Source organism: Bombus terrestris, chromosome 11 (genome assembly GCF_910591885.1).
Source record: "Bombus terrestris chromosome 11, iyBomTerr1.2, whole genome shotgun sequence".
In the NCBI taxonomy this organism is placed as follows: domain Eukaryota; kingdom Metazoa; phylum Arthropoda; class Insecta; order Hymenoptera; family Apidae; genus Bombus; species Bombus terrestris.
The window spans coordinates 4,638,624-4,656,027 of record NC_063279.1 but is presented as its reverse complement, the minus strand read 5'-3'; the positions used below and the strand labels follow the sequence as shown (position 1 = coordinate 4,656,027).

At 36.8% G+C, this 17,404-nt stretch overlaps 1 protein-coding gene across 3 annotated transcripts in view; it reads left to right on the top strand.

Annotated features, from left to right (window-relative positions):
• The window catches only part of LOC100650049 (tRNA dimethylallyltransferase), a 116,513-nt gene that overhangs the window by 20,775 nt on the left and 78,334 nt on the right, over nt 1–17,404 (top strand). For 2 of the 3 annotated variants that reach the window (XM_003398825.4, XM_012313451.3), the window contains exons 2-3: nt 12,155–12,295; nt 13,011–13,285. In XM_003398825.4, coding sequence (XP_003398873.2) covers nt 12,155–12,295; nt 13,011–13,285 — 416 coding nt within the window. The remainder of the gene's footprint in view (nt 1–12,154; nt 12,296–13,010; nt 13,286–17,404) is intronic. The other variant, XM_048409853.1, reaches the window with a different exon arrangement.

Here is a 17,404-nt window from a genome sequence, read left to right as displayed (position 1 = left end):
TACGATCAATGAAGTAGGTATACGATCACAGAAACCTATACTGTAATTCATTCATTTTACACCAAAATATTAATTTATAATTTCTAGAATTATAAAAATTGTTTCGATAATAAAATCCTCCGAACTACAACGCGCACCTTATAAATTTTCAAGTATTATCACTTTAGCAACTAAGAGTTATACGTATCGAAGAGTTATGGTAACGAATCGTACATCAAAATCTAACGATGCTCATCCAGGAAAATACACGAACAACATTATCGCTTTGTGACAGTATCCATTTCTCTATGTAGATGCTTCCGTGTCACCGACATCGAAAACTATTAGCACCGACATGATGTTCCCAAATATTTACGACTTGGACTCGGCGATACCGAGTGAACATTCGCCTTTACAACCATGACGTTCTATTATATCCAGAATTTAATCATCGAAACGAAGAAAAAAACACGCATTTTCCTATTGAAGCTCGTTCGAGAAGTTCGTGGAACGATCTGACAGTTCGTCTGGCCACGTCTAAGATTCACTGAACGTTCAACGATGATTAGTAGGAATTCGCGATGCCAATGATCGGTCGGCGTGTACCTACTACTACATGACTTGTTGTACAGTGCACAAAATCAAGCATAGAAGCTGCCTGCTCTCCTGTTGCCCGATTATTAAGCGGATATTGACAGTGGTGTGTGATCTTCCTTATCTTTGCGATTCGTTCCTAATCGAACTGCTTTTCTCAATTAAAATGTCCCATTTAACGTTGTTTTTAGTTTACAAGATATATCAAAATATTCGAAGTTTTGTACGTTTCTAATCGTTTTACGAAGCTGTACGCGCCTTTTAGATAAGTTTCGGATAAGTTATTAGTCAACTTTAAATCGATTTTAAAGGTGCAGATAGTTTCTGGAAATTTGAATTGGCGTCAGAGCCGACGCATCTGTTGCGTTGTCTTTCTTGCGCACTTGCAGGAAGTGATTAGTATTCGTTAACGTTCGTTGTTAGATACGCTTGCATCGGTCTAGACCGGTTTTGGCTATGATGGAAGAGGTTCTTACTTGGAATTGCTCTCGAATGGGTTTGAAGGATGTTCAATTTTGTCTACAACCTGTGTTGCTGGTTACCGATGTGGTATCCAGCTGGCTAAGGTATTTAGTACATCTTAAATGGAATTACATATTACTAGAGAGAAGAGAAAATGACCGGAAGTTTGTTTTTAAGAAATATTTACTTTGCATCTCATTTTCAAGTGATAGTCTAATTTAGAAACGGTCGGATGTACAGTAAGGAATTGTATAGTGCGTTAATAGTAGGATTGTACGTTATTGAGTTTGATGGACAAAACCTCCGATCCAGGAACGAGTTTCTTCGTTAGAATAAATGTCAAACGCCGAAAGAATTTTATTTACCTCGGCCCCGTACTAAATGAGTATCGCTTAATTCCTCTTGTCATAAACGGAATTAGTGGAAATCAATACAAATATATCCTCTGAGAAGATCGACGTTACGGAATGTTAATGATTCCTTCGAGATTATAATATCTTCTAATATCATTTGTAAGTGTAAGCAACATACGTTACGTACACATTTAAAAAGAATCTGAAGGATATACGATGAGTTTTTCCAATAAATAGTCTTAGATGAGGTATATATCTTCGAAGAATTACTATTCAAAGAGATTATATCTTGTTGATTAGAAAACTTTCAAAGAAACGTTTCATAAATTATCATCCACCATCGAACAGCGTAAAACCACCTCGAACTCGCGTAGCAACTCGAGAAGCAAACCTCGGATCAGACCGCAGTTTCATGTCGCGTTACATGTTACAATCATTCGTTCCCTAGCCAGCTGCGTGAGTATAATGGTTTTCACGTTATCTTCAAAATTCCGTTTATTCCGCCAAGATTTATCGTTACTTTCTCCAACTAATGACCTCTTTCTATCTCGAATTAACATATTAGCGATCAACAAATTGGCGTTTGTCTATAAGATCGTCATTCTGCAGTTTTCGTAAATCATGTGAAATAGGTAATATAAAGCGTTTTATGAAATTTATTTCATTGCCTTAGCGAAATTTCACGATTTCTTTGACCCTGATGCGCATTTCTCTCCGCATGGGATATGTATTCACGGATGATCAGCGAGCTGTACATGGATTCAGGAAGGACCGGTTTTTTCAAACTTGATAAGAGGATGACGTGAGAAACTCTAATGCCTGATATGTGGCCGTACGATTTCGTTCGGGCCAGGCAAAGGGAGACAGGTGATTGGCGAAAGGAAGAGGTAGGATAATGGTCGGGGCCAGGATGAAACAAGAGAGAAGGCCAGCCGATTGTACGGACCGCCTCGAGGATAGAGCGGAGACGAGATCGTTTGTATGCGCCATTCCTCTTCCCTGGACCAGTTTTCGTGCAGGTACCCTAAAGCTATACGACCCTGGCGGAATACTTCAAGGGTTTGGATCTGCTTCCTACAAGATCGGACTTGTTCTTCGTTGTCATACCGTAGCCGCAGATTAATCTGCCGCGTTCTTTCCCGCGAGATAGAGGTGCTTCGATGAATTTTTAGCTTCGCTAAAGTTTCGTTGCTTCGAATACTCTTTGTTTCAAAAATAAAATCCCTTATCCTGGTTAATTTGTAACATATGTAGGAACGATCGAAGGAAATATTGATTATAATATGTGTCATCGATTATATAATTGGTTATAACTGACCATGATATAATATCAGGTCTATTCGAAAAATTCGTAGCGGAATTTAACTGGAGTTAAACTTTACGTAATCTACAACTTCACAAGTTTTTTCTTGAAAAATTGAAAGTCTTACCTGTTACTTCGCTCGCATCATACAGTGGCTACAGAAATATTTATTTTTTGACAAAGCGCTGTTTATCAGTTTCTATTTCGTTTACATAACACTTACCGAACTTTCTTTTAGTCGCATGATCGTAATACTAACTGATACGAAGTTTAACATATTAGGTTGTCCGAAAAGTATCTTTCTTTCGCAAACGTGTTTTTTAAAACGGTGCACATTCATACAAACGTGAAACCAAGTCTGTAAAATGTCGCGATGTTTATCTCAACACGACAAAATGAATCGTACGTAATTCGACAAAATAATATAAAACAAAAAACGTTGTGCATTTATTATTTCCTCACAAAACGAAAGAAACTTTTCGGACAACCTAATACGTACTTGGAGTCAGTTAATTAGTATGTAAGTGCTATAATAAATACAATGGTGTACAAGTCCTTTTGCAACCATTATGCGTATCTTATAATGTAAAACGCTAAATGAAGTAAAAGTTTTTAGAATTTTCCAATAAATATAACGAATAGGTGTCCTAATGCTTTGGCTGGTAGTATACGCGTACATATTGGGTTAAGTAACGAACATAGGTCATAATTTAAATATTTTTGCGCTCCCTGGAAAGAGTATCGCGTTAAATGCAACTATCTTAGAACGTGCCTCTATACCGGCGCGCCCTCGTAACAGATATTTCTTGAAATTTATTGTCAATTATTCCACTGATACGTAGCGGCGTGTGTGGTAGCTTAACTCGCAAAGATAAACGCTGGTACATTCACTTTCGTGATTCAGTATTGTCGTTATTCGCCCCTTTCTAACAGGAGAATGACTCGTGGTCGAGATCAGTTCGTTGGCAGGTGAAACGTTTTAAATACAGAGAAAAAAATATAAGCCGACAAAGAGACACCGCATCTTTGAAAGTTTTTACGGCATTTCGAAAGGACCTGGACGAATACTCGAGTGCACTCTGCTTGTTTGATCGCTGTGAACGTCGCTTAAAAGTCTGTGTGTGCACGCGGGCAACATTTACCCTCGGTTTCATGCGAAATAAATGTTTCGTACCCTCGTTATATCGTGAGAGGTACGCGTGAAACATCTATTTATCTTGGTAAAATTATTACTCATATTCGTTCATGGAAATATTAATTTTTTGTAAACAAACATCTTTTCACACAGACAAACTACGTATCATTCACGTTGAAATCCAATTTGTTTACGGTTATAGGCCTTCAGAAAATCTAGAAAATATTTCGGACTATCTATTATCACATTAATTACATCGTACGATCGTTCAAAATGTATTTTAGAAATCGAGCGAAATAGAACTCGATTACTGAACAAAATAATAAATTATAACGTATTTTTAACATTTAGTAATAAATAACGTTAACGTAAATACGTTATAACTGTAAATACGTAAATAACTGTAAATAACGTTTTGTTGAATTAAATTGCTGTAATAATGAGAAAAGAAGAAAAGAAAATGTATCTACGGTAAGAGACAAAATTGGGTAAAACTTGAACGTTCGCTTCCGATAGAAACAGGATCGAGTTGCTAAATAAGGGAATCCGTTAGAGGCAAGAGACAAAGAGGGTCTCATAAAAGTTCCATCCAATTGGAAACGAACTCTCAGAATTCGTTGGTGCCTAGAAATAGTATCTAACCAATCGGTACGGCGTCTTTGAAGTCAGGCTAGTTGTGTTGGATGAATATTAAAATTTCTAAAGGGGTATATCTTAACGGTATGGCGCTTGACCTAGTCATTCTAGGAAGTTGCGAATTATATCGCAACATCCTTTTACTCTACGAGGCACATCCTTTCGGATGTCCTGAATATTTCGTGATCTACATGATCAAGCATATTCCACCGACTCTCTGAGTATGCCTAAATAATTCTAACGTCGCCGCAATTGAAGTCAATCGACGTGCCGCTATGCGGCCTGCGTTTTCTACTGATTAAGTATTCCACGTGGACCCTTTCCTTTGCTGATTTATTGACCCTTCACGATCGAACTTTGGCAAGTGGCACGCCACCTTTATAAAGGATTCCCCGCCTCTTTCACAACGATCCGCACCGGGAACTTGCTTTGTTTTATGCATATTTCGCCAATGATTATATACTCGAGCATCGAATGCTCGAAAGGGTTTGAACAGGTCGCAAAAGACTCTAGTTGCTCGTCAATTTCGATGTTAATGAAGACATAAAAAATTTGAAGGTTGGAATTTGAAATTGAGAATTTGCGATTTCAAGTTTAGAGTTTTTAATTTGAAATTGAAATTAAAAGATTCAAAGATTAAAAAATTAGAAATTTAAAATCTGTGTATTTGGAAAATTTGGAATTCAAAATTTGCAACTCGTGAAGTTAGAATAGAAGCCGGAATATGCGTAAATTCCATTAAAATATTTTCAATGATATAAAATTAAAATTATAGATCTAAATTGGTACAAGGATATAATAATTTATTTTGCAATATCGCGGAATATCCAATACAGATTCAATGAACGTAAGAATTTTTGAAAAATATATTCATTAATTTCTCATAAATTCTCGTTTATTCGAGTATTATTAAAAACCCTTCTTTATTTAATTTCCATAAGGGACGAAACTTTTGAAAGGTTCTACTTGTAAGCTGAAAGTGCTATTAAAACGAGGTCGCTATTTATGTTGCGAGGTATTGAAATTTTAAGCAAACGAGTTTTTCCCTTCGAATCGACGATTTACATTAAGAGCTTCTATTGACACGAGTGTCTTCGAGAGATAATGCAAATTAGTGAATACAATGTGCACGATCCGGATGTAGTACTCATGAATAATAATCTACCCTGTATTACAAACTTCTAGAACCGTGTATTTCGATTCGTTTCATCAACGAAATGTAACACTTGCGTATATGATATTCTCGTCCATGGTTTTTAAATCTATCTTTCATTTGGTCATTAAGTGGGCCAATTAAAATTAATTAAAGGCACGGTTAAATGAAGCTTAAGAGTCAGAGATTAGATCTATTTTATCGTTAACCTTCGTTTGATGTCGTGAAGGCTCGTGATTACTTTTAATCGCGAATAGAAAACTTCTATCGAATTTTAAATCACATCTTGTATTTTGAACCTCGACGTATGAAATTTTTTTATCGCGAACTCGTCGAAATATTTCTTTGAATTCTTCGATATTTTATTAAATACTTGTTTCTCTTTTTTGTACAAAAGATTTTTCTCATTTCTTTCAATTTCATTTTTCTCCACTATAAATTTGGAGACATCGACACAAATTATTTTTATATACAGCGCGTTAACAAACTAAAAACTATATTTTAGAATCTTCAGTAAGTGCAATAAAGTGAAAAATGAGAATGCAAAGGTGAAAGTAAATAGTAATAAGGAATTTTATGGCATAAAAAAGGATAATCGAAATCGAGTACAGAGTACAAGGAAAAGGTATCGAAGCCGTAGTTATTTTTACTATACACGAGATATTGATCCCTTTCTCCGAATATAACTTACCTTAAGAGGAGATAATATTTCTCTTACGAATCGGATCCAATAAAAATCGAAGTGTTCGCTGTCAGATACAATTCATTCCAAAGTGCTAAAGCAGAAAAGGGTGTAGCACCAGTGTGCGCTTACCTCATTCCCGGTCCCACGAGTGAAAGCGAAATTTGCGTTCACCGAGCTTTCTTTCGTAATTTGTTCGGCCCGTGACTGATGAAAATATTAACACCCGCTTACAGAAAGATACTTTCGAAACACTTTGCGTGTCTTTGAAATATCGAAAAAGAATAAATTCTGAACATTTTTCCTATAAATGTTCAATAAAAGAATCAAACTAACTAGGCTGTATTTAAAACAAAGTTCCTCGTGTTCTATCGTTAATCGACCAAGCTTCATCGTCAAACCGTTAGACAGACTCCAAAACATCTCACCCTCGGATCCACTCGTATTTCATTCTAATTTCACTCAAAGAGTCGAGAGCCTAGCTGAATTACGATCACCATTACCAGACGGTACTTGAAGGCACCTCGATCTATTCGCGCGCGCGCGATAGGATTCCGATCGATTACGCATCGGGTGTAATTGACCCGCGATTCGCTGGCTACTCGGATAATTGCGGCCTCGGTAACTCTCGGAGGTCTGCATAGCGATACCGGTAAATCACGCAACGCGCGAATTTCCTCCATCGAGCGCCGAGTTACATCGTCACGTTGGATTTCACTGCTTCGCTCCTAATTTGTCGATCGTTTCCTTCGCTCCTGCGTTCGTTTTCTTTCCTCTGTTTTTGCGTTTCTATCGTTCCTTTCCCCCGCTTCTCTATTCCTCCTGCTCCTTTCCTCCGCTTCTTTTCTCTCCTTCTGCACTCTTCCACTTCTTTCCTCCGCGTCTATGTTCGAAGCTGTCTCTTTCCGGCGTTAGACTCGCGACCTTGAGTCTGGGAAACAATCAAAGCGTTCCCGGCCAATGTCTATTTGCGGTGGCTCGAGTCGAGCTCGTCTGCAGCCGACCGTCTGGATGCGTCGCGAACTCTTCCCGAGAAGGGAATTTCCGCTTCACCTTCTAGGATTCCTCGGTGGGACCGATCGGGAATGATGAATGACCGAGGGTTGAATGACGTTTCGAGTCGAGACGGATTTCGACACTGGGCGTACGGTTAATTAATCATGCAGCTTCGATGGTTTTTCGCGTTATGTAACACGACCAGACCGGCAAGACCCGCGAGTCTAGCAAATACGTACGCAGATCGGCTTGACTGGCTGGAATTAGGTTGCCGGTAACCTCCTCGTCGACCAAGACCAGTTAAACAGCCGCTTGAAGTTTCTCATCTTTTGCATTGCTTATTTAGTGGTCGGGAAAGTGTTTGATTTTATTAAATACGGTTAACATGGTTGGTATTCTAGTTAAGGGTAGGATGAATTGACGTTTATATGTAATATATATTAATATGTTATTACATTGTAGGCAGATCGATTGTAATTCACGTATTTACGTATATGTATATGTTGCTGTTAACTGTTAGTGATTGTTTCCTGATTGATTTCCCGTCGAAACTGAGGAGTGAATAATTTGGTTTTAAGGTAATGAGATTTAAACGAGGGTGGTTATATATTGAAGATTATTAATTTAGTTTGTTCGAGAAGATGAGGATTACGTAAGAGGCCAATGTTCTTTCGTGTACGTTAAATATTTATATTTATTAATTTTGCAATGCAACTACTTTGCAGGGTTTTTATTCGTGTTTGCGTTTATATTAGTATACCGTGGATAATTTGTTTGAAGAAATATTCTTTCTCGTTAAGAAGTGAATTGCTAATTTAGAAATACTGTTACCGATGTTGCTGTTTGTCCAAATCTAGCATTATACACCGATGGTCTAAATGAAAAGGCAATAACGAGTTCATAGATTATTGAACGTTGTTGAGTAATTCGTGGCATAAATTCGTTTATTACATTATTATATATTTCTATGTGCAAAAGCAATCTTTTATCTCATTATCATTTTTTATAAAATTTTTGTAAATCTCAATACAAATATTTTATTTCATATTTCAAAGTTATCGATTATCTATAATAATTTATTAAACAATAATGAGAATTATCGACGAGTACACCACGTTACCATTACCAACGACATTTATTTTATTAAGTATAGCTGAATAACCAATAAGATTCGAAGAAACAAAGAGCAAAGAATCATTTAAAACGTCGAGATACAACAATATTGATTAGTATGAAACAGATACTAATTCCGTTAATAAAAGGGAGCGGTCGTTGCTCGATTTCTCTCCTTGAACCGTGCCGGTATCTCGTCCACGTGTTACTTGGCATCTTCTACTTTCTTTTTCCGTTTGTTTTATCATTACGCCTTCCGACGAAGCAGCACATAAGTATAAACAAACTTCCGACAGGAACATTTGCTTGTCTACGCATCAATCGGTTCTTTTTTTTGAATATCAAACGTCCCTATTATCGCTAAGAATCTCGTTCCGTATGCTTCCTTTTTCTTTGCCTTCGACAAAGCTTCTTTTGTCTTTCATAATATTTCCTAGTTTACCGTTCTAAAGAATTGTTTTTCTTTTATTCCTATCAGTATGGAAAAATTCGATATAATATTTGGTGTAAAAAAAAAACGTATTAAAAATTGTAAAATCAGAGATATGTCGATCGATAAATGTACCTATCACGTTCGCTATAAAATTTCTTGTCGTTGATAAAATTTCGAGAAACCGTATGGAATTTTTACAGTGATATAACATTTCGTTTTCAGAAAGTGGCAGTTTCCTCGAACTTCATTTTTCATTCTTATCCTGTCCCTCGAAATACGTTTTTTCCTTCAATCACGAAGTTTTATTACTCGTAATGATCCACGCAACACGCTTATCTCGTGATCGCTGATCCTCGATGACGATGGAAAATAGCCCTCTCCAAGACATTTACATGTTGGATAAATATTTGAAACGATTACATGTCATCGTTACTTGCGTTTACGCCTGCAATAAATTTGATTTATGCGTGTAGTTGTCGTCGCATATAGTTACGGAAATTGTCGTTTTTCTTCTTGGCAACGCGGCGTGATCTTCAAATGGAACTTCCGTTTGCGTTACTTGCTTTGAAGAATTCTGCAGCAGGATTCGGTCCAATAAGACGTTGATGAAAAAGGTTAATGAAGGTTGAAGACATGGTTACTCAAGTTACCCAGGCACAAACCGTAACGTCGAAAACCTGTTTGTTCGGTCAGTGATAGCGTAACTTAACGGAACATCGTGGACATAAAGTATAAAATTTTTGCGTTGCAAAAATATTCAGACCATCCAACAATATCGAAGATATCCTTTGTGAAATGGCGCAGAAAATTTTTTTTAAGTTTTTTTACTATCAGGTCGTGCTGCGTACGACATATTTTTTCCAAGTAAATTTTAATCACACGTATATTTTATCGAAACATAAATTTATAGATACGTTTGTATATATTTTTGTATATTTATCGAGACCTTTAAAAAGAAGCGCTTCCGGAATTCCAAAATATTTGGAATAAAATTATTGCAGTTTCGTCATCTCTACTTCTTTTTAAAATAGCTTGCCTTTTAACTTCACTTTTGAAATATTATCTAGGTAGGATACAAGACGTCTTTCAAGTTCTCTAAATACTAAATTCATGTTTCCACCAACTTTCATGCTGCATTTTACAAAGTTATGTACCTTTATCGTAAATCTTCTTATCACTAAATACAATATAAATGATTTATAGCAAATTTCTTCATTCGCGGTAGAATTCAAAGAATTTTTATTTGAATAGCAGGCTGTTCTGCTGTGGTCGAGGAATGCAAGAAAATTTCGGAACCATTAAAGAAGAAGGATAATCTCGCTATTATGCGCGTTTATTCTATCATGCTGTAATCATTGTAGCCTCAAGTCTCCGTGAACTTTGTACACGTTAGAGCTGGCTCTTAATAGTTAACTTTGAATGAAATAGAATTATCTACGTACTAGTACCAAGGCTACAAATACGGTTTGTACGCTTCCTTCGAGCGACGAACCTGCTTTTCATTCTCATTGCTTTCGCGTACTTGGTGGTGGGGAAAGGTAAAAAGGAAGGAACAGGACGAGTCGTTTCGTGTGCCGAATGAGTTGGTCAATCATCATCGAAACGCGACGAAAATGCTTCCAGTTCTCTCCAATTTCAGGTATGGCAGAGGTGTTTTTAGCGGCACGAAAGGTTGCGCGCTTTAATGGCGCGGATGGAATTTATTTCAGCAGTTTCGTTAATTAACGAACGCGTCGAAACGAGCAACGAACGCCAGTATTGTATCGTATTTTACACGGCCGTGATCGCGCGCAGAATTAAAATATCACAAACGTCCGGTATGATAAAAATCGATAATGAAGCAGCACGATTGTTTCAGTACGAAAAAAAATCGCGATGGAGTACGATGAAAGCGGTGAGATTTTTTTTTTGTGCGTTCACCGATGCAGGCTCGACGTAATTAACGGGGAAAAAGATTTCGCCGAGGCCTATGTTTTTAGTTGCTTTCCGTTTAATTGATACTTCATTGCTTTTTGGTTGGACAACGAGGTGAAACTCGCGTATAATCGGTCCTCCAGTTGACAAACGAATACGATTGTAAGGGGTCGAGTTTTCCGGTCATTTAAGTGAATGAGAAAAACTATTAAATTGTTGGAATTTTAACCGATTAACCGAGTCATTGCTTAACCAGAATTTTTTATAACCATGAAATTGAAAGTTAATAAAGACAAATTAATTTTTTTTTTTAATTGGTAATATCGGTTCTGACGGATTTTATCAAAATTTCTATCCTATCTATCAAAAACCGAAAGCCTTGTATTTCAGTCTTCTAATCGTGCAAATTTAATTCTTTCCTTAATCTTTGTTTCGATTCAAGATAAATTACGTAAACATGCAGCCATCCAAAACGTGTAAATCCATGCAGCATAAAATGTCACCGCCCGTCGTTACTTCATCCGAGCGCTTAAAACGTTTAAACGAAAACAGGTGTTTTAATTGCTATAAATTCTGTGCTCATTTCAGCATCGATTTTCTTTTTCTTACACGGTGACGTCGAACCGTTTTCTTTTTTTTTTTTTTTTTCCGAAAACGTGAAGTCTGTAGTCGCTGAAAGATAAGAAATAATCCACGTGTTATCCGTTTCTCACAATTTCCTTTTTATTTTAACTTCCTTGTCCAACAGTGACACTTACGTATCGTAAGAAAGAATGAAATGACCTGACAGCGGCCGGGTTTGGTAACGTTGATAACTAGCATGACACGGGCTTTGACATTTCCTGATTCGGCTTTCTACATTTCACTTATCTTTAACTTCGTTCCACGGCTGATGAAACCGAGCGTCAAGATACGATCTGCACGGTTTCGACGTTTCGATTCGCGTGACACGTTCAATACGATCGAACAACGAGTTCCAGGAATTTCAAGGATCTTTATCCAGCATCGATGCGAACAATTTTCGGAGAATTTGGTGAATAGATAGGTTCGATTCTGTACAGGAAATTTACTGTGGCACGTTCAAGTTAAATATTTCTGGATAAAATTAAATCCAACGAAGATAATACTATGATAGGTTGTATTCTGTCGTTTCGTCCTTTAGCTGTCGAAACTACATATGTACGTTGCTTTCTTAACTGTTTACTATTTTAATCGGTATCTAGTTTTTGATAGTATTTCTTATAATTCGAGGAAATTATTACTAAGTTCGCTATTACTAAATATTCAAGTAAGATAATTTGTAAGCATAAATGAATTCTTTCAGAGAAATATCCAAAGTATAGAATCTCAATTATTTCCATGAAATTTCTACTGATACAAGGTATCTGTATTAATTTACAGGTGTACAGAGGTCTCGACATTATCACGGCGAAAGTAACAGAAGAGGAAAAGAAACTGGCGCCGCATCACATGCTGGATATTCTAGATCCCCTGAAACATAATTACACGGTGGTACAATTCAGGAACATGGCTATATCCATTGTAATTTTTCCTTTTTTCCATCACGTTCGTCTTTTCTCTATCAATCACGATACCTATTAAAAATTTCCCAAAACTACTCGCAGTGTCAGTCATCCATATATCAAATAGCATATCCACGGAAACTCGTTGCACGGAAATTTAACGTTTCCAACATTCGCTAAAACACAAACGATCTGCCGAACTACGACAGCTTAGCAACTTTCGAAATACGCGTCGTTCCTCAAAAACCAGAAACTAGGAATAAAAAGAAAAAGCGAGAGGAGGGAAAAAACCGTCTGTGGAATGCGATATCGCTCGAATACCATCGTCGTCTAGCGATCGTGCGTAATAATTAATAAGCAGCGCGTAAAAATGTCGACGCCGCATTGCGAATACCTCGAACTATCTTTCTGTATTTACATTTACACTTTCCGCGGGATTAATATTCGTGCCAGCATTTTGACACGCATCTTGGTAGTTTCGCGAAATCGGCTCGCTCCTCTTTGGTCTCCAACGCCTAGTTCATCCAACGTTGTAACGTGCATCATGTTTTTTTTTTTCAAAACGAGAACGCTTCGAAAAATGGAAATATTTGGACGAAGCCGAACGATATCACGAAGAGGGCCATGATATAGCTGTAATATGCCACGGTCCCTCTGGTACCGATATTCGATCCATGTTGCACACCAGCTTTTAGCCTTCTTCGAACGTTCCTCTTCTTCTTTGGCCGATCTAGATCAACGATCTACACGCGAGAAAGAAGCTCCCGATCATCGTCGGTGGGACCAACTATTACATAGAGTCTATACTTTGGGAAGTTCTAATAGATAAGATGGAGATCGAGAAAGATAAACAATTGGACGAAGAGAATGTGTCATGTTCGAAGAAGATGAAGGTAGAATTGGATCGGTCGACCACGAAAAGCAACGAGGAACTCTACGAGGAGCTGGACCGTGTTGATCCGGAAATGGCCAAGCGATTTCATCCGAACAATAGAAGAAAGATCATTCGGTGAGTAGTTTAATACATTTACTACACTGTGTAAAATTATTTAGTTAGTACTAAAGTATTAATTTGTTGTATCGATCAAATAGATAAAAGCGTAATGTAAGCTGTTCGGAAGCTACGTTGATCAATTTCATAAATTGAAAAGTAGGGGAAAGTGATGATGTTATAAAAACTATTTTCTAAATGAACTGTTTGATCGTAAGAATCAACAGATTATCGTGTTAGGAATTTCAATTTTTCAGTATTTAGCTACGTTCCATTCACTTTTATTTGTGTAATTAACTTTTCGCCGTTATCATACATTTAATAAATATTTCTGTCGAAAACTATAGCGTCGTGCGTTCGAATCGTCTTCATCGTCCTATTTTATGAACCTATTAAAATTACACGTTTATCGAGTAATCGGCTAAACGTTTATCAAAATAATCTCCCTTTTCGATATTTGCTAGAGAAACTAATTTACAAAATTTGTTTCATCTTACAAATATGTTACGTTCGATCAAAACAGCTTACTTTTTGTTAATTATTTTATATGTAATTTTCTGTCCGAATTTTGTCACCACGATCTAATGGAACAAATTTCGGTCCAGTATAAATGTCTTTAAATTCTACTTCACACCTAAATTAACTTCAAATTTCAATCATCTTCGCTTCGGTACTCTTCACAGAATTATAAAGAACGAAAAAGAAAAAAGAAACACGTCTGTTCGGTTCTTTAGTACGTTACAGCCTTATGAAACGTGTCCTCGTCCGCATAATCTCTCGCTAAAGAGATATTCATTTTTTCTCGTGTTGAAATGGCCTTTGTCGGTCTTGATACATGTCACATTCCATGTCTAATAGGGTACTTTAATTTCATCGATTGAATTACTAACTGATAATCATTCGAAATCCACAAGACTTTGAATATCTCGTAAATAGTTTAACCAAATATTTGGCTTATTGACATCAATTAGCTTATCGAATCATATTGATTTTCGTATAATTAATTAATCGTCGTATTAAACTGTGTCAAGATTTTCATGAAATTAAAGGAATTTATTTTCATTTAAACAGCGTACAAATCGTTCAATGTAGGATGTAACCAATCTTGTTATTTTCCAAAAATTATATCTTTTTACCGATCTCTCACTCGTAATTTAACTTTTATTAAATGCTCGCGTTTTATCATACAGGAATCTTGATTGCAAACACGTTATCTAGCCAGATTAGAATTGGATTTTCTCTACAATGTTCTTTCGAAACACGGTCGATAGAATTCTCATTTATGTAGTCCTGATTTTTAACTCACTCGTCGATTGTACCAGAATGAACCGGTTGCGCTAGCCTTGATAAAGATAAGCAAGGTCTGTGAACGGATTAATTTCGAGCACTATTATCCCTCCAATTGAATAACCGATCGTTTTGACCATGTAACATTGTATGCTCTTAGTTAACCCTCATACTACGGAATCAATAGTTTATTAAATGTACTTTTCCATGTAATTCATAGAGTTGACACTTTAGTATATTTTTGTTGGCGATAAGTGGTATTTGTCATCGTTTAGATAACAAATGTTTAAGTAAAAAGAAATAGAAATCTCTATATAGAATTCGTCGATAGATAACCATAATAGAAAAATATATCTACAGTATCAACTAATAACTAAACTACGGGTGTTTGTATATTTCCAGTTAACTTAAAAGTGCAGAAATGAAAATAAAATACCTAAAACGAAGTAATGATTATAATATTTTTATAATATTATCACGTAAACATCTATTAATAACAGAAGAAATGTACGATTAATTAATAATAACAGAAGAAAAGATAGACCAACAAGGTAACAAAGCAATCGACTTGTGTCACTGTTAGATAACCTAGTTGCACGATAAACGGTATCACGAAATCGTCTTACGGTGCTACGATTTCGATCGAACAGATTTTATACCTTATCGAGTCCACGTGTGGTATCCAAACGGTCGGTCGATAAATCGATGTCCCGCTAAATACTGGAATCGTAAATAAAAGTCGCTACTTAACCAGGCCGAGAGAATCAGTGGGTAACGAACGCGGATCTAAAGCTGCATCCTCACTGAAACAACAGCGGGAAACTTTCTATCGTCAGTTATCGCGATATAATATGCTCTATACTATAATATAATATAACTCTGATTACGTCGCTTCACTACGAACAAAATATTCATTTTAAAAATTGATATTTGTCGAGTATCGCTCGAAATATGCAGCCTCGAACAAAAAGCATAAAGTTGCTGGCAGTTGTTTCAGTGAGGACGCAGCTTAAAGGGTTCACGCGATCGGATAACGATTCGTGACATCTGATAACGATCGCCGGCTACAAGGATGTTCGGCCGTATATAAATCGTGGCGGGGAATTTCGAGGGAAAAGACGGAATTTCAGGCCGGTTCGTTTGGCTGTTCCTCTCTCGCGGAACGATATCGTAATTCAGGCCACGACGCTCGTTCTGTTTATCACGCGACGAATCCCGTGATAAATTACGGTAATTATGTTTTCTTAGTCTCGGAGAGATGCAAATTACCTGTGCGCGACTGCCGGCCCGGCCGGGTAATTGCGTGAAACCTTTAGTCGCGAATTGCTTGCCAAGGTTGCGGCGTCTCTCGAACCGGCTCTATTGAAAACGACGCTTTCAGCGATTGATTTTCGATGCTTGTCTCGTTTGTACGTTCCGTTGCCGATAAATCAGCGCGCATAACTCGCCAGAACGAACCGTTCAAAGCAATTCGATTTGCGAATTTCTGAATAGTCTGCTACTTGCGTTTAGTAGCTACGACCTACAGCATCTTCTATTGTGTTCGTTTTGTTTGATATACCACGCGTTTTGTGTAACTAATGTTAAGTTTTGCCATATAACAATTCTCATAACTTAGGTTATATTATCAATGTAATTATGGGAAATTTTGTTCATTTCTGTGTGTCTATATCCTATGCAATAGATCCTAGTCTGTGTAGGTGTAAGACATTTCTCTTTCTTATTTTTAGAAATTGTTTTATATGTTGTTTTTTAAAGAATGATAAAATAGTTTTCACTCTATAGTAGTGTGTGTGTGTGCGCGCGTAGTTTTTATTGCATTATAAATAAAATTTGATTTCTAGATTATATCTGTCGAGTGAACAAGAAAGAAGCATATGTATTTCATATTCTGGCCTTTCGATCAGACGTTATATAATTTTCTGTCCTACTTTTCGTGTTACTTAATTCGATGTATTTGTACATTCGCCGGTACATCTTCCTTATCGAGAAATGCTTATCGTTGAATATTTGAGGGAATTTTCGATACATCGTATAACTAATCAGACTGCGACGATTAATGCAAATTCCTAATTTTATGAATACGAGCGAAGAAGAAGAATCTTAACTGAAAGTTTGTTTCATTTATTAAATATTTCTTTACCGCTACTTTACTAAATATTACTAATAACTACTTTACTTTCGATATTTTACATATTTTCTATGCTTTCTATAGATTTTTTTTACATTTAAATTTCCCCATAAATACATTGCAAACATTCAAAAGTAAATTTATACCTAAAGAAATCTCCTACTGTTTTTTGAATGTAAAAAGGAGATTAAGGTGCAAATTCTTATCCTTATCGTTTCGTCTGCAATGTTCTCTGAGTCGTGTAGAATTCAAAGCGGTTCTCGTTGCTAATTTGTCATTCGACACACTAGTCACCCTTTCGCAAATTGCGTGGTTAATTATGGTAATTGCGTTTCCTTCGGTCGATGTCGATGGAAATTATTCTCGTGGTTGGACGGTTTCCTTGGCGATACGCGATACAGATGCTATCTTACAAACGAGCTGCGACCCGTTTAAAATTGTAATAATAACGATAATAATAATCTGTCTCTCCTCCATTATCTTTTGGTCAGACTATGTTTTAATTAAGCGTGCTCATAAGCGAACAGAATGAGCATCGGTTTCGCGGTCGCAGGCGTAGCCGCAGACAGATCGTATGCACGCATTATGCAAAAAGGGCTCTGTCTCCCGTAAAATTGACTTTCGAATTCGTCCTGGCTCGAGAGCTGCGGTTTTTGATACCGTTCGTACGCGTTACACAATAATCGCAAATATCGGAAAGAAATGGACACAAATCGAGA